Below are 18,921 nucleotides of genomic sequence, written 5' to 3'. Positions count from 1 at the left end.
ATTTTAAGCTTCCAACTTACTCTGCAGCTACTAAAGCTGTCACTTTTTTGTAGTGGTGGGCATGTTGAAGTCCCTACACCAGCTGCAGGAGGAGAACAGGAGGCTGGAGGAGCAGATTAAAACTCTGACCATGAAGAAGGAGAGGCTACAGCTCTTGAGCGCTCAGCTCTCTGTGCCGTTCACCCCCTCCACAACCTCAGCTGGTAAACACACAACATTATTTACATAATCCATAATCACTTCTTAATTGTTTAGCCTATAAGATGTCAAACATTGTTTAAGTACATTTTATTTCTCAGAAAAACATGCATGTAAATAAGTCCTTATTAATAGATAATCTAATGCATAGGTGTCAAACTTTGGCCCATAATGTAATTATATTTGGCCCGCGAAGCCATACCAATTGACTATTAGAGCTGGCCCGCCGGTATTATCACTTAAAGCGCATGTGCTAATACTACAAATACTGGAATTCTCTGCTGGTGTTTTGGTGTGAAAATCCACACTCCACATCAGTTGGTGGTGGTAATGCACCAATTTGTGGCTTGCCAACCACCAAGAAAGAGGAAATAGTCATAGCGACCTTGTATGCTAATGCTAATTCTGGCATCGCACTACCCCTCTGAAAAATGGTAAAAAGAAAGGCAGAAAATAGGACCTTTCTGAACAGGTAGGAGGCAGAATATCTGTTTAGATATGTAAAAGACGGACCTGTCTGTCTTGTATGTGGAGCCAATGTGCATTACAAGGAGAACAACAGATGACACAATAAAACGCAACACCACGACAAGCACAAGCACCTGGAAATGACTCAAAGGTGCCAGAAAGTTGAAGAGATGAAAAGGCATTAGATTTACATTACATCAACTTACAATAGCAAAAGATTGCTCTTGAAATTTAAAAGAGAAACAATGAATGCCCGTGATGTGTTTTTTTATTTGAATTTTGATTTTGCATGTGTGCAATAATAAATTATATATTATATTGTGTTAAGCTTTGCTTGTTCCATGTTCAGTTGTTGAGCAAAACTAGTTTGGGTCCATATCATAAGGTTCCCTGTTATAGCTGGAGGAAGAGTTTTTTCAATAAATATCAATGTTGGCCCATGACTTTGTCCCAGTTTTGAATTTTGGCCCATTGGGTATTTGAGTTTGACACCTCTGATCTAATGTGTTGTAGATGTGAAAGGAGTTGCTGACTCGTCATTACCTGTTGGAGCTCAGGTAAGAACATCTGTAAGATCTACATTCAAGATCAACAAACCATTCCAAGATTCCAACCCAATCATCGCCTCTAGGACAGCGCGTCATGCGGTGGCCACAGCAGCGGCGGCTCCACGTCATCCCTCTCAACACCGCCGTCTGTCTCTCAGAGCCCGCCCCAGCCGCAGCTCAACGGCGGCACCATGGTACCAGGAACAGCCCCCGTGGGACTGGGAGGAGTGGCGGGTCTGATGGGGGCTCTGGGCACCGGGAACTCAATGGGCATGAGCGGAATCGTCGGCGCTCTGAACGGGGTGATCCAGGCGCCGACAGGCACCACCAGCCCTCTAACGACGGGCATCACGTTACCCGTTAACAGGTGTGTTCTGACAACTGCTGGTGCTGTAGGTGGATTAGTTCAGTCTGTCTCTCACTCATACAGCAGAAATGTCATTGGGGGGAATAAAATCAGTTAATGAGCGTAACGAAGCATTGGAATGTGACGTTTATCACTCGCTCTCTTTTGTTACCTTCTGCTTGCGTGTTGGATTGTAGCAGCTCACCGTCTAGTAAGACCAGGTGAGACAAAACATCTGTAAAATACAGTTTTTTCTCTCTGCGTTTAGCCGTGTCACATGGTCTGAGTTGTTTTGAATTTAATCCAAGTCGAGTTCTTCATAATTGAGTGACTGAAGTTGATCATAACTTCAGCTCCAGCCACGAGAGATCTACAAACATCCCTGTTGATCCTAATAAGATTGTGTTCTGGACTCTCATGATGGCACCAATGACGGTGGGTTTTATCTCGCCAGTGCCGCCCGGCTCGGCCTCCTGGAGCAGCAAAGGCTCCTCCTGCAGCAGCATCAAATCCAGCAGCTACTGCAGCCTTCAGCGGTATGACACAGATCTGCAAATCAGCCGGTCCTCACCCGAATCCATTCTCCTTTAAACACTTTACTTTCTCCTCCAGGAGCAGCAGCAGGCTTTCTACCAACTGATGCAGCAGCAGGAACTCCAGCAGCTGCAGTCCCAGGTTCCTTCCATCCCACTCTCCTCCACTCAGCTGCCCATCAACAACCTGCTGTCCGGCGCCCAGAGCAAGGGCCAAGGCACCATCACCGCCAAGCCCTTTCTGACCCTGCAGCACGCACACACTGACACACATGCAGCCTCCAGCACGCAGAAGCCGCGACTCACGGAGAAGGCTGTGGGTGTAGCGGGCCAGGAGAAGACATGACAGCAGAGGCTCTCGGGGGTTTTTGGGTTGGTTTTTTCACTGCTGCTTTTTCTTTTTGAATAAATATGCAGAGTTTTCAGGAAATGTTCCACAACTGTACAGTCCAGCAGTGGGAGAAATCTGCATTTCTGGTACATTTTTGGCTCCAGTCATCTGTTGATGTACCACAATATGACTGGTGATCGCACTCCTTTGCTTTCACCCAGTTACATTTAGGAGGTTATTTATTTCTACAGTTCTAGATTTTTTCCCCTATGTTTTATCTTTAGTGCTGCTTTGTTTTTTTTCCATTTAATATCACTGCAACTTAATGTGGGTAAATAAGCAACAAAATGTCAGTTCTCAGATAAGCTTTACTTTTTTATTGTTTCCTGGCCTCAGTCATTTTCCTCTCTTTACTGTCTGTTTTTTATTTTCACTTCCACTTGCAACCCTCTCACTGTGGTCTGTCTGCTGTCTCACTCTCTCAGGGGGCCTCAGCACTAAAGGCTAGTAGATGCACACACACAAAAGAAAGTAAACAGAAGTACATATATAAAAATATATATAAAAGATTCTACAGCTCCCTAGCATAGTACGCAACAGTAGCAGATGTACATCTGACATCCGTCTCACGGGGGAATACTGGGCCAGAGGATTGTGGAAACATCCCACTTGTTCTCACTGTTGCGTCTTTGTCACCGCGTTTGTACGGATCCATTAATGCGAGCCGAGCCGCGCCGCACGCCGTCACCACAGAAGCCTTGCTTATGACTGTCTCTTCTCTGGGCCAGATACGGGGGGTTCACTCAGCGAAGGGAAATGTTGATAGAAAAGGAACAAAATGGGGAAAAACAGCAGCCGGTTGAATGTTCAGAGGGATGCATTAATCCCACGTGGCACAGATTTTGCAGAGAGAGATTACGCAGTTGGTTGTCAGCATGTGGAAGCCATTACATTTCATCTTCCTGATTGAGCCCCCTGCTGCACCTACCTCTCGAGCGGGACCTAAAAGACCGACAGCGGCGGTCAGTTAAAAAAGAAAAACACGACAGTCAGGACTTGGCCAGTCAGGGTCCAGACCCAAAGTGCCTGAGGCCTGAAGGGGGAAAGACAGGGTTTCTTTTCATGGACCTGCATCCCTGGGCCTCAGTTCCTCACAACTCTACTGCTAATGAAGCTACAACACTCACAAAGAAACATTCGTCAACAGTCGCTAAAACCAGGAAATATGTCAAAGCCAACCTAATATTAGCTTTTTCTTATTTATTTGATTTGTTTGTGTAATGGGCAAAAATGCTATATTTTAAAAACATCCTGCTGGTTATGAAATTTAACACTTTTGTACTACTGTGTAATGTTTGTCTCGTTTAAGTTCCTCCTCATACAGGTGATTTTTGCTGTAAACCCTTTTATTGACTTCTACTCAGTGTTGTGTTTGCAAAGCTAGAAACTACTTGATAGTTGGCTGACTGGGGAGGGCCTGTGGCTGTCCATAGCTCTTTGTAGGTGGGATAAGTGTGCCGGAGGAGGGCTTTCGGCAGCATAGTTTTACCTCGTTAAAGTGTACATAGATCTTTCTCATTGGCCGTCGGTGTACATAATTAATTGTGATTGGCTGTGCTGGTGTGAAGGAACGGAGCCTCAATTTGTGTGTTCAAATCTTAAATAACACAGAAAAGTTTTGACAAACAACTGGACACACAAAGTATTAATTTATTTTTATATGTTCAGGGACATTGTGTTTTTTTTTCTTTTTTAAGGTTTGCACCATTTTCTTGATGAGAAATCATTTTATACTTGGGAGCACCGTGTTTTCATCCGTGCACATTTTTCGGGTCAATTTTGTACGAATGGAAAACGACGGGGCTGAAATTTGACATTTGTATTTCAAAACACCAAAATAAATTGAATTAAAAAAAAACCACTATTGAGAACATTGCTGGTATTTGGTCTTCTGTTGCTCAGAACAAACACGGCGAAAGAACTTTAAGAGGAATTTACACAACTATTAAAAGTTACCAAATTAATTTTTTTATCTTAAGTTTCATCTAAAATATATTTAATTTAATGCTGACTTAACAGCCATTTAAATGCCACCTGTTCAGTATTTTATATCCTGTTGTAGTATTTTAGTATTGTTCAATCATCTTCACATTAAGCAAAATCTCTTAACAAAACCTCTCTCACGTACGCATGTTTTTTTTGGCAGCTGGAATTCATCAGTGTACGTGTGTGTGTTTAGAGGCGGGGCCACCATTCTGCTACATCTGCTTCTGCCCTGGTAATTAAAAGCTCACTTTCCTCCTGCACCCCTGCCCCCCACCCCCCATCCCAACAAACATACATAAAACTTAACCTGCATGCATTCAAGATCACTACCCCCCTGCATTTCTTCCCTTTTCCGAAGCACCCTCTGCCCCCATTCCCCCCACTATCAGCCCTGTCAATCACAGCCAGGCTGTTTATACAGCACACTGCAGCCCCTCCCTCCAGCCCATCACCACCCACCATCTCTTTTATAAGCCTCCCCCATCAGAGCTGCCTCATCACTCCCCATAATAGAAGCCCCCCCCCCCACACACACACACACATGCACACACAGCCCAGAGCTGCTGTGTCCATCATCGATTTCCCCCTCCCCAATGCCGACCCTCCCCGGGGTTTAGGAGGTTTTACCAGCTGATGGAGGACCCCTTGTGTGCTGTCTGTCCAGGTGCCTGGTCACTAAGTCAAAATCACACCAAGCGCCGGTGTTACAGCACACACACAGGCCAGTGTGTGTGTGGGGGGGTTAAGTCATGGATGATTAGACAAATGGTCGACTGATATCTGTGGCTTCAGAGAGGCGACTCAACATGTAGCAGTTTATTTTTATTCTTTCATAGGCTAGTAAAAAAAAAAAACACATCCATGAAATCTACAGGAAAAGTCTGACTACACCCACACACACACACACACACACACACCAAAACTGTTAAAGCCATTTATAATGGTCAAATGTTAGTCATGTTTACTTTCGATGAATAACAGCACCTGCGACCACTTGTACTGGTCTCTACGACCTCAAATATCCCAGCAGAAATATAATGGTCACCATAAAACCAGTCAACCAACTGCCACGAGTGAGATGTTTTGGCATGGTTGGTAATTGGGTTAACTGGTTTTAATTAGAGCTGAGCCCTGAAGGAGGAAGAGCAGTAAAGCTGAGAGCGTGTCTGCTGTGGTGAACATGAGGAGAGGAGGCGACTGCTGCACTGTACTCAAACGCAGCGTAAATCATTATAGAGTGGTCGACATCGGGATGTTTAATCCTCAGCAGAAACCTGCCATCAGCTGGTTGGGGCCCTGATCCGGTGTCGAGTGGAACCAGATCTAGAGAGCAGAGGTGTTTAGGAGTGGAGGAAGAAGAGGAGGAGAAAGAGGTCTGAGAGTGCAGAGGGGGTTGAGGAGATTCCCAAGATGTGTGTGTGTTTGTTTATTTGTTTTTCTTCATGTGCCGGCTCTTAACTTGGGGTTTTCACTCGTGCTGTGGTGTCCAACTCTTCTGTATGGGCACATTTTAAGATCATATGACTTGATCACAAGTTTGAGGGTGGGGGAGGAATTAAAATCAAGTTAAATTTTGAATGTGCAGTTGAAATAAAATGAGTCTAGGCCAATGGACCCCACCCCCCCCACCCCCCGCACACACACACACACACACACACACACACACTTACAATTGAAACAAAATGTGTGACCTCTTCATCAGAACACTTAGCAGAGAGACCAGCCTGTTCCTGCAGAGTCTGTGCAATTTAGACAAACACAATTAAACTGATTTGCAATCGTGCAGATCTTAAAATATAATTTTCCAAAATCTCATACAACTTTGATCCACATGAAGTTAATTCATCTGCTGAATAATCTAATGTAGCTAAATAGCTGCAAAATTTAGCAGACAGATATTCATGCTACACCTACTCATGGAAGAAAGTCAGTTTTAAACACACACACATACACACACACACACACACACACAGGCGCGATCAAAGTTCGAACAAATAAATTAATTCAAAACAATCATTTAAAGCGTATTTTGCAGCAGTAGCATGCAGTTCGATGTAAATTTAGGCAGTTTTTTTGTATTCACGCTGCACGCGCAGGAAGCACTGCAGCGTCTTCCGTGATTCAGCGGTGGCTGCTCTGCTCTCCCGCCGCGCTGCATCAAGCGCTGCCCGGACAGCGCGCCGCTCCTCCTCCCGCTGAATTTGAGTCCCGCTGGCTGCCAAATAAAGAACCTCCGAAAAGAACCATAGACACCAGCTGGAAAGATAATTTCATACTGTGGGTGAAATACATCTAAAATCCTCTGTGAAGGAGAGAATCTAGATAGTAATAAATAATGCTTTTTCTGCTTTTCCCCTTTAAGGGGAAATGCAGCTTTCACCGCGTCCATAGCGTCAGTCAGGCCGGTTTAGTCAAATGCTACATCAGCCTACAAATTAATCTTTCCAAACGACAGTCTGTAATGAATCTTTTAAAATGACATTAATTTTCTATGTACACTACTGTAAATGTACTGGGGGGGGGGGGGGGGGGGGCGGGGGCGATGGAATGCATTGTTATAGTTTATGACCTACTAAAGTATCTAAATGTATATTTTATAATATGTTCTACACATAAATTTCAATCACTCCTTTCACTTTGATGTAGGACCAGATTCTGTTGGAGTATACAACCATTTGCAACCATGCCCAGCCGTGCTGTAGGTTATGGTCTCCTCTAGATTCTGAAGCCCACTGACCAGCAGCCAACTGCAGGGAGGCCACATGACCCCTCACTGGAATGTGTTAAATTATGTATAAATTCACTTGAGCTCCCTCTTTCCTTTGTCAGCATTTGCCCCTTTAATTTCTGCACTGTAGCTTCAAAATCAAGATCCCTCTCAGTTGTGGTGATTTTGAAAAGTGTTACCATTAGATTTCCAGTCCTTTTGCAAGGATGTATCCTTAGTAACTGCTAGACCACAACTGTTAAACCACAACTAAAAGCATGCAAATTAAATGTACAAGGACGCATCCAGTAGCCAAAAAATCCACTGTTATTGTCACACCAAACCTGAAGAGTTAATTTCTCCAGCCAGTGCTGTATTCTCTGTATTTACCATGACTCCGAAGAGGCGGTGGAGGAATTAAGCACAGTCACAAGGACAGGTGGTGCTGGCAGAGATGAATGGAATCTGCTGGGGTTATAATGAATGTGACGGGATATAGATCTGAGATGAGGTCTAGTTTGATGATCAGGTAAAAATAGATCAGTCAGCGGAAGATCATTACTGATAATTACTTTCAAATGGTCATGGGAGGTTTATATTATTAAATAATTCCACTCTTGGTCAGTGATAGTGACTTTTAATGTCACATGTGTGTCCATATATAATAATTACATTAAAAAGGGCAGAATAGAAGGTAGGTAATTTATCAGTGCTCCCCTTTGTGGTCAGGCAACAAATTGTAGGATTTATGGGGAGTCTGTAATGATTTTAATCTTCCCAACATCTCAGACTCTGACGCTGTGCTCCACCTGTGCAACGTGCACTACAGGAGGAGGATTTCAACAGTGAAATCAGAATGTCAGAGACTGAAGAAGAGTCTGGTTGATGCTGCAATCGCGATAAATGAGCCAACAAGAGGCGTTAAAAAATTAGTTGGGATTTCCTCCAAAAGCAGCAGCTGTTAAATGGTAAAGGCCCTGGCTGCATAATGGCACAGGCGAGTGTGTGTGTGTGTGTGTGTGTGTGTGTGTGTGTGTGTGTGTGTGTGTGTGTGGTGTGTGTGTGTGTGTGTGTGTGTGTGTGTGTGTGTGAAACAGAGCCCACCCTCTCTCCCAGTTCACCCACCTATCAGCGGGCCCATTTACTATGCAGACAGGAGACCCCTGGGCTGGAGGGGAAGGCCAGTGTGTGAGTTCCTTTTGGGAGTACTGGGGCTTCTGTGTACACACACACATACTCACGCACGCACGCACGCACCCACACACACACACACACACACATGTACACGTTCACACACACACATACACGTACTTGATCGCTTACAATACATGCTGTAGGACTAAAGGGCTGCGAGTTATGAAGAGAAGTTCATCGCTGCGAATGAGCATGTTGAACGACTTGCATCGACTCTGAGGATTGAAATATCGGCCCAAGTGCCAGGCAAAATAAAAGAGCTGCAAATGAAAGTTAATTTTTCATAAAACAACAGGCTGAAAGCAGCTGTGGAACATGTGTCTCACATTTTTCATGAGCTTAATCCAAACAGACAAATTAATTATTCCAACGGCGACAAGAATGTCGTCTGTTAAGTTACTTTCATTCAGTGAAGGTTTTGACTTCAAAACCACCACAAGCTACACCTCAAAGTTCTAAAGTTACAAGTTTGCCCATGTGGTGAAACATTTATAACTGATATCAATGTGGTGGAGCGCAACATTTCCTTATTAATGGTCCCTCTATTTTATGAGACTTGATGCTTCTATTGCAGTGCATTTCCAGAGGTCACATTGTTACACAGTGACATTCGTGTTCCTGTTAGAAACAAAGGAAATGATTAAACCACACCTTTGTTTCAAATGTTTCAAGAAGTTTAAATAAGTCACATTTCATTGACAACAGGGTTAATACAGAATTCTGTTTTTGCGTTTTTCTGTCACAAAAATGATCTGATCTAAGTTGTGAATGGTCCCAGCTTCAGTAGGAGTGAAGTGCTGCTTCTCCACATGGATAAATAAACTTTCTTTTATCAATTGTGGATTTTTCTTTCAATTCTTTGAACACCTAACTTAAGTACTGCATATATAAATGAGTACATTTTATTCTTTGTACTTATGTATTGCACATTTCATTTGTTGCTTTCAGAAAATGTATTTTTTTTAATCACATTCTCACAATCTGAACAACAAAATAGTGGCGCACTGATAATAAGGGCTATTCTCTAAACAGAATGTGTAATCATCAACAAACAACAAGCAGCAAAGCAAAGTCTTACGTGTACCTCCATGAGAACACTTGCTTTTGATTTAGATCAGGTAATATTGTAGGAGTAAAAACTGAAAATTCCAGGAATCCCACTGATATTGTGCTCACTACAGATCTGATATATGAGGCAAAAATCCTTAAAAGTGCCAGGTCAGTGAATACAACAACTCAAAACCATGTTAACGCAGCTAGCCATGGCGCTACTCATAGCATTGCTAATGTTTGAAAAAACTGGTGTGCCATAAGATACTTCCCGTGACTTCCCATCGGCAGGAAGCTGTGCAGATCCTGACCCCCAGTATCGCGAGTGTTTTGCATAGAAATCTACTCCTTCAAACCATAAACAATCATTTAAAGTATAGCGTTTCCTAACAGCTATCGGCTATTTCTGATACTCAATAGGACTGTTTTCCATTAACCTCCCTCTTCCCAAGCTGCTGACACATTAGTGGCACAATTTTAAAAAAAAGAAGCTGCAGACTAATCTTTTAAAAGTCCCAGAGAAATGTTGGAAATGGCCAGAGAAGAAGGGGAGAGGGGGATGGAGGAAGGATAAAGGGAGGAAGGGGAGGAGAGAAACTCAATCTAAAGCACCAGGTGCACCTTTTGTCAACATAATCTCCCAACCCTTGAGACAGCACACGCACGCAGGCACGCGGGCACGCACGGACGCACACACACACACACACACACAACACACACACACACACACACACACACACACACAGGCCAATGTATACAGCTTTTCACATACACACGGAACTTTTTCGGGTGGGGGATTTGGATCTGCGGCCTGTCCTGTTCATATGTAAAAGGGGACAGAGGTTTGTTTGTCTGGTTCGAGTTGCGAAACTTATGTCAAGATTTTATTTTAACTTTAAATTATAGCTGTGATATTGATTTACAGCAACAAGGTAAGGCCAGACAACACAAAAACCCCAAAACAGGCCGTGAGAAGGTAATTCGTGGAGAATAACAGGAATCAGGAGGAAGTCGGCCTGCAGGGAAAACGCTGTTCCATGTGAAGCACATGTGCTCTTGGAGTGTTTTCAGGTGTGAATTGCTCCTCAAGCTTGTCTGCCATGCTGAATGTTTCCACTTGAGGAGAAAAATTCCACATGCATTTTTATCTTTTCATCACATGAAGTTCCTCCTGTGAAGCTGAACTTGGGTTCTGTCTCTTGTCATGGCTACACAGAAGATTAAGAAAAGAAAACCTGTTGATCTAAGGAGATTAAACAGGCGGGCATTCATGCATATGTGAAATATCACTGGCTTCAATTGAACTCAGATCCAATTTAAATCTTTTTAAACTTTTCTTTTCATTTTTTTGATAATATAACCAACTCAGACACATTTGCTTGACAGTTATTGTAATTTCTATTTTTAAAATGTCTTTGACCACATGATGGCAAACCTCTAACAGATGTCTCCACGACTGTGGACTTTCGGACTCATGTTCTGAACTGGGGCTTGTGTACCAGTAGTAGATTTTGAACGCCTACCTCAAGAGCTTTTGCTTATATTGCTCTTAAAACTGACCTGGACTAACTGGTGTTGTGTAATCATGTTTAATATGGAATAAAAATGACTTTAAAGCTGGTTCATACCTGCACTGGAGCAGCCATGTGACTGTCAGGCAGGGGCCATTCTGAGTTATTTGGAACTAAAGATCACCCTCAAAATCAATCATGATGTCACAGGATGCTCTGTTAGTGATACGGTACTACAGTATAAAGTGGTAAATGTTCTGAAAATTTAGAAATTCTGTTCCCATAGCGCTGATATGTGATCAAGAATGTACATCATCTGCTTTTATTGTGCTTCGGGGGGATAAGTTAATTTGTGTATTGACACCTTTCAGTTAGGAGAGGAAAGAAAAGTATTTTTACTTAGAATCAAAGCATCTGTAGAATATTTGAAATCCTCAGCTTGCAAAAGAAGCCTTGTTAATGCTGCTGCATTGCATGTTAATCAGCAGCTGTAACCATGCTGGATGCACAGGAGCCTCTTGTCCACAATCCCTCAGCCATCTTCCCTTAAACCCAACCCCTAAACTCCTGTAAAGCCTTGAGTGGGGACGGAATTCAAGGACGAAGCAGGCTCCTTATTGTGATTTAATCTCTCTCTCCTGCCAGAACAAACATCAAATATGGCCTTCTTATCAGTCTCGCCTTGCTCTATCTACCTATCACCAATCAATATCTGCCACTCTGTGTATGCATGTGTCTGTGTAAACGAGGTCTGTAAGACTGTGCTCATTAAGGTCAAAGATCAGGCATGACCCTCCAGCGCAGAATGACACATGCAGCTGGAGGAAACCGAGATAAAAGAAAAGGAGGGAAAGAGGCAGATCCAGATTTTTACCTGTTGGCTGAGTCAGAGATGACATCCTGTATGATAAAAAGTGATGTTATGATCATCTCTGTAGTGTCTGCGGCAGGCGGGACGCCACCTCAGACCCCAGATCAGCTTCCCTGACTAAAGGCCTGGGCGTTTCTTCCAGCCAGCCTCTTCAGTGTTTTTCTTTTGTTTTGTTTGTTAGAGTGATTAAAAAAATACGTTCAGTTTAAATCGCAGGGAGGGGTCAAAAAATGATAAAATGTTTCAGCTGAGACAGATTTTTAAATAAATTCTCTCGAATCCCCAGAAAAACAATCACAATTCTATAATGATGATAATTTAGTATAATTGCCACCCTGTAGCAGGACGAATAAGCCGCCTTTGTTACCCGACATGGCTTTATTAATAGTCAACCAGAGACACCAGCAGGCTGGAAAGGTTCAATATAAATGCAAAGTTCATCAAAATTGAGGGTTAAAATTGGGGTTATAAACGCAATATTGTTCCACTCAGTAAGGATTGAGGAGATGTCCTTGGTTCAGTTGACACCAGCTCCTCATGGTCAGTTCCAGGCCGGTTAACGCCTCCCGTTTGCACTCTTGAATGTACCCTCACAAATTGAGAGGGAACTGGAAGGCCGTGTTCTTCCCTGCATGGACAAAGATTAACATAGGAAAGCAAGCGCATGCTTAGGTGTCAGAGGAGGGGGGCTGAGCAGAGATGACACCCTGTATGAGCTTCTTCTCACCATGAAACCACTCCATAAAGGTAGAAAAATGCTGGCAGGCTACAGAGAGAGAGAGCGACAGAGAGAGGGAGAGAGAGAAGGGGGATCCTTTGTTCTTTCAAGGACTTAACACACTCAGAGTGTACAGTGTGTCAGGAGCACACAGGCATATATCAACTTCAATCTTTTTTTAATGAAAAATCCTGCCCTCTCTAATATGTGCAAATTAACCTCCTTTCCTCCATTCATCCCTCCTCTCCACCTCTCCTCTTCCTCAGAGAGGCCCCTCGCTCACTCCTTTTTTACTCTGTTACTTAATTTTCTGTTCCTTGTCTTCTTTGTCTCCCAACACATGTCTCAGTCCGAGATGGGGAGAGAAGAAGGAGAGGGAAAATGCCATGGTGCTGTTGTTGATGAACCTGTTGATTTAGGCTCACTGCATGTGTTTGGGTCATCATCGGCGGATACAAGTCATCAATGAAAGCAGGCGGAAAAACATCATGTCCATCCTCCTCCTCCTCCTCCTTCTCTTGGTCCTCCTCAGTCTTCCATCCCCAGCTCTGCTACGATGCACACTGAATCATGCTATTACCCTGATTATCCTGATGAGTCGCTCAGATCCTCACATTCTTATTCTGCCCATGCTGATTGTAATTTAGAAATTACACCTAATGAGGAATTTTTTAAAAACATGGCGGCTGCCCTGTGCCTCCAGCTCCACTCTGTTCCCTTCCCTAATGGATTTCCTGGTATGGAATCAATTTTTCCCCCTTTCTGCCCTGCAGGGGGTCCAGCTAGCCAACCCCCCCATCTCTTTGCTGCTCTCACCCCCCCAACTTACATACCTCCCACCCACCCCCTAGTCCACTAATTGGGGGTGACTGGTTCGGCTGAAAAGAAGTCATAATCATTGTTTCTGCTGCTAATTTAAGTGGTTAAGTGTACAGGATCAGCTTGCTGGATGAGGAAATGAACATGATTAAATTTCCATTTCTTTAAAAGAAATCTTTACAGTTAAAGCGCCATTTTCATTCCAATGGTTTTGATAATGATAATCTTTATAGAGGACTTACCAGCTGTAGTCTTTGAGACATTTTGGTTAAATTCCAACATTTATGGCATTATGAGAAACTGCTATAAACAAAGTGAAACGTAAATTTAATGGCTGTCTGATTTTCGAGGTACTTCATACAGGAATGTGGTATCCCAGATCCATAAAAACACCTGTAAATGTGTCTATTTTACATAGCTTTTCCAAATGCAACACTGGGGTGGTGCTGGGGGGAAAGGGGGGAGGGGGGGACGACGGCAAGCACACACTCACACGGGCACACATGCAAATCAAAGCCATCAACAGCTTGTGATGAAGTGAGACGTCGCGGCGTAAACAGAGTGTGCCGTTACCATGGAAGCCACTTTCACCTCGCAGGGCCGAGAGAGACGGAAAAACACAAAGAGCCAACGAGATGGGGAGGGAGTGACAGAAAAACAGTTACAGACAGACGGACGGACATTTGTGTTTCTACACTTCTGCTTTCCCTTGAAAGGCAGGTGTTCACAACATAATGTTTAAAGGCATTCTGTGGCTGGTGGAAGAGGGATCCATGATCTACTGGTCTTTTGCTGCAGGTGATGGAGGAAAGTTTGCTAACTACAGGAGCCACATAGTCCCTCACAGAGCAGCAGTAAAATATCAAAGTTAAATATCATGACAGTATTTGCTAATGTGAAAAGGTTTGCTTTTTTTCTAGCAAATACAATAGATGTGTTTTCTTTTCCTATGTTTGAATCCTATATTGAATCCAAAATATCAATATTCTGCTCAGATATTTTCCTTCATCTACTTCGGTCATTTATCACACATCAGGGATGAATTTTGACCTTTTGACAAACTAGTATTTGGTATAGCAAAAGCCATGAATATTATCATGTATGCCTCAAGGCCTAAAGAATCATATAATTTTAAATATGCAATTATTTACGGAGAATTAAAGCTGCTTCTTGTCAGCCTTTATAACAATAATAAAGATGAACATGGCAACCTTGTCATGTAACATCAGCAAGGCTTTCTAAAAAAGCAATTTAGAGTCGCCCTTTAATTTGGCAGAGACACTCCTGACAAATTTCCTTGCCTTTATACTTTATAAATGATTCATCTCAGCCAAATGGAATTCTTTATCCATTAATCCAGCTCATATTCTCTCTCAGACATGTACGGGTTACATAAATTCTACAAATTGAAGGTTAGAGATTGAAAAAGGGAGATGAAATTAGCTTTGGTCCAAATCCATCATTGGAGATAAACAGAAAAAAAATGTTCAAATGTACTTTTGGCCATTTGCTTTGTCATTTTGAGTGTTTTTCTTCTTGTGCAGCAAGTCCTCTCCGGCTCAAAGCTCACTCACTGCCAGTAAAAGAAGCATCACGACTCCATACCTCCCAGGAAAAGGTCGGACGAGTGAGGCTGTTGGCTGTGGCCATGCCAGCTTTTAAGGTTTGCCAGAAAGCCTATAGGAGGTAATCACAGGAAAATATGTCCTCTCCTCCTCCTCCGCTTCTTCTTTCAGTCCTCCATTAGACCAGCCTGCCTCTGTTCAGGAAAATTGATTTTTCTCCCTCCCTTCCTTTCCTTTCTCCTCTCTGCTCTTGTTCTTTCCTGTTTTTTCCCCTTCTCAGGTTCCATTTGGGGCTCGTTCATGTACACTCAAGGGCAGTTCTGATAGACAGAAAGAGAAAAGAGGCTACAACAGGTTGATCACACATACGGCTACTCATCCCCAACAGCGGCCACCGGTTCAGCTCATCATCACTTCTTTTTCTCCCTCATCTCACTAATCCTTTCCTTCCTCTCCAATTCTTTCTCCTCTGTCTGTTGCTCTTCCACCAGCCTTCACACTTGCACCCCCCCCCAACCTTTCTGAGCCAAGTCTTGGATCAATGCACCATTGATTTTCCTATCAATGAACATTAGTATGGATCAGACTGCTGCTTATACCGCCCTGTCGTGAAAACCACACACGCACATGGACCAAGAGCGCCTGTTGCCCCGGGAATCCAAAATTTCATCACTCAAAATGAATAAATGAGTAGATCAAAAAAGAGACGAGCTGGGGAGCGGTGAACAAAAGGGAAGACGGCGATAGAAATAGAGGAGGGTGTCTTTGATAAAAGAGGAGCTCTGGCTGAAAGCACATGGAGCCAGTCAGCGAGCAGAGTGACAGAATGGGTAGAAAATTAAATTAGACAGAGGAGAGTTAGCTTTGGTTTAAAGGAAATAGTGGTTGGTCAGCCGCCCACCAGGGGAGTCACTGCAGGGTGATTGGCAGATGTGCTCCTCTGATTGAATGCCTGTGCTTCATACATCCTGAGACATCTTTTTTCTTTTTCTGCACATGCAAACTAAACCCAAAATAGGCCATTATTCTACTTTTTTTGTGCTCCTGCACTCACACAAAATGTGCGGCTTGACAATTGTGTCACCAGCAGCCATATTTTGAGTCAACAAGCAATAAAACCTCTCCATGCAAGCTCATAACTGCCACCGTGGATTAACCATGCACTGGGAGGAAGAAGTGTAAATATTTTTAGACTTAAGATACCATAAACACTTAATAAATAAATGAGCACAAAGTTGTGTTTACAGGATGCCACAATGTCTAAATGGTCTAATTTAGATTTTCTGAAGGATGCCCACCATAATCCCATTTCCTCATCCTCCTCTCCTTCAAACAGAGGGTAGCTGTGTGGATCTGTTGGAACAAAGGGACACCCTTCTTTTGAGGCGCTTGCATGAAAATTGATCCCTTAGCTAAGACCCCATGCAAGGAAACTGAGACATTGATGGACCATCCTCAACCCTGGCTGATTACAAAGACTTTTAATTTCCCCTGTTTTTCAGTCAATTTATGATTTATAATCTTCTGACATTTCAAGTGTGTTGTACAAAGTTTGGTGCAGAAAAGCTTCAAAATGCTGCAAAATATTTCTTTTCAATTTTTTTGTCAGCAATTTGATATTTATTTATTTTTATTTTTTGCCAAGTTGAAAAACAAATAGAACTTTCAGTGACTTTGTTGGTTTCAAATGTTTCATTGCCATTAGAGGGTCGTGTTGGGTTACCGACATGTCACAGAAAGAAGACAATGCCGCTGAACTGCTTTAAAGCTTTTTCACAATTTGTCATGGAGAATGTCAGGTTACAGCTCCTTAAACTGCCCTCAAGTTTAAATGTGAGCACTTCCCACAACTTCATTGAAGTTTTCAAACCTTTTGCAGCTTCTCTCCCAGCTAGAACCTGCTGCCTACTGTGACAGACCTGCTGTGGAGGAGGAGAAGGACTGGTCAAAGAGCACTTTTCAATAAATGTATTTTAGTGAATTCCTTAATTTATCGATAATTCTGAATTAAATCCATCGCATTTATATCAAATTTATTATTACATAAAATGTTTTTCTTATTTTAGGATAAAACTATTTAAAACTCTTATAAGGATAGTTTACATTATTTTACTCTCTAACCTGCATTAATCTACAGATTTCACGCATAACCAGCCTTGTAAATTCATACATCAACATAATTTCCTATTTAGAGAAAAAGGCTAAATTAGCTGACACAATATAGGTTAATATATTTATAATGTTCCACTGACATATTAACACCCACGCCAAACAGTTGTGCATGTTAACAGGTATGAGGACATTTGGCGCGCGCGCGCGCGCGCACGCACACACACACACACAGCCACACAGTGTGAGTGTGGCTGTTCTTGATTTAAGCATCTAGATAAACTCATTTTAGCTAATACACTGTTATCATTCATGTTCCAGCAAAAATGTTTTCGTTCAAACTGAGTTAAAACTGTATAAAAACTAAATTATGAATCACTTTAGAATGTTCTTGCCGACGGGAAACTGATTTAAAACATATTATATTTGTTAGGCATGCATTATTGTACTGTAGAAACAATATTTGTGTGAAATTAAATGTTTAGCGGACACAAATGTGTCCAGACCAGCTGTCTGTGTGTCAGCCTGCTCGGTCAGCGTCCCCGTAAATATGGCGGCTCCACTGGGACAAAAAACAGCAACACTAGAATTTAATTCTTATTTTTAAGCCCAAATTCCTCGTATTGCAAGCATGTTAACGCTTACTCTTGCTGTTATCCCTAAGTGAGAGTTGAACTCAATAAAACGTCGCCGTGAGGGGGAAAAACGAGCGGAAAGAAACGGGAAAACCAACGGCTGTCTCTGCTGCCGCAGCCGACAGGAAGCTGCTATTCACCGGCAACAGGAGGAGGAACAGCTGCCCCCCGCGCGATCAGGGAAACACCGCTTCTGTCGCCATTTCCTCCGTCAAAAATGGAAATTTTCAAATAACCGAGCATGTAAAATTAAGAACAGGGCATATGTCAAGCAGCAGACGATATTATAGTATTTTATTTTGCACAGTAATCCGCAGAATCTGACACAATATGATTTTTATAGGGGTCAAAACCGAGGCGGAATTAGCAACAGTCCTCTTCTCTATTGGTCATGTTACTATAAAATTAAACACTGGTGCATTATTTATATATTGAGTATGATAATATTAATTTAAATTTAATAATTTAATAAAATCAAGTCAAAAATAAGGTTTTACTCATTTTAGCTCAAGTAGAGTATTAGGTGAAATTCACCTACCTTAATTATTATCATAGAAAACATGATAATACATTTTAAAATGCATTTCATTAAAATCCCATTAACCCATGTGTTAGATCGCTTATCAGTGGGTTGTAGGCTTACACTAGCTTTTACTCATATGTATTTTAATAATGGCCCCATGATCCCTTTCAATCTTTTTTTTTTCAGCTGATATTTACATTGAATATCCCTTTCGTGCGCATTGTTGTAGCTGCGATAGGCTGGGAGATTTTATTGTCAGATCACAGTGAGAGAGAGAGAGAGAGAGAGAGAAAAGACAATACAACAACGTACGAGGCTTTTGTAGTGATGCTTTATGTAACGATAAGAGAATATCATTGATGAATCATATGTAGATCTTCAGTCTCACCCACTGGCCAGGATGGTGCCTCCTGGGTAAAGGGCGGTGGGTGAGGTGTTCATTCAAATTTCCATATATGTCCTCTCACAACAGACCCCATCTCCCCATTCATCTCTCGTTCTCTCTCCCCCCCCCCCCCCCCCGACACACGCACACACTTTCTTTGTTCCTCTTCAATGACTCGCACAATGACAGACAGAAAGACAGACGGGCCACAGCGCCGCTCAGCGGCGAGATGGCGCGCGTGTCCGTGCGCGTGTTCCCTTTATAAACTCATACTACTTGCACGCTTCTCAGCTGGTGCTTAAAAATTTAATAAAATTGTGCAATTTAATAAATGCTGGGTAGGAATAGGTGCAACGTGTATCGA

General features: G+C 42.6%; 1 protein-coding gene across 1 annotated transcript in view; it reads left to right on the top strand.

Annotated features, from left to right (window-relative positions):
* The window catches only part of mllt10 (MLLT10 histone lysine methyltransferase DOT1L cofactor), a 34,497-nt gene extending 30,142 nt beyond the window's left edge, over nucleotides 1-4,355 (top strand). The window contains exons 16-21 of the mRNA XM_057012777.1: nucleotides 54-203; nucleotides 1,180-1,223; nucleotides 1,298-1,581; nucleotides 1,758-1,781; nucleotides 2,015-2,096; nucleotides 2,173-4,355. Of these exons, the coding sequence (XP_056868757.1) occupies nucleotides 54-203; nucleotides 1,180-1,223; nucleotides 1,298-1,581; nucleotides 1,758-1,781; nucleotides 2,015-2,096; nucleotides 2,173-2,439 (851 nt within the window). The 3' untranslated portion in view covers nucleotides 2,440-4,355. The remainder of the gene's footprint in view (nucleotides 1-53; nucleotides 204-1,179; nucleotides 1,224-1,297; nucleotides 1,582-1,757; nucleotides 1,782-2,014; nucleotides 2,097-2,172) is intronic.
* Nucleotides 4,356-18,921: the final 14,566 nt, after the last annotated feature.

This window comes from Takifugu flavidus, chromosome 17 (genome assembly GCF_003711565.1).
Source record: "Takifugu flavidus isolate HTHZ2018 chromosome 17, ASM371156v2, whole genome shotgun sequence".
Taxonomy (NCBI): Eukaryota; Metazoa; Chordata; class Actinopteri; order Tetraodontiformes; family Tetraodontidae; genus Takifugu; species Takifugu flavidus.
Note: the sequence above shows the minus strand (reverse complement) of the source record. Positions and strands in the feature narration are given on the sequence as shown.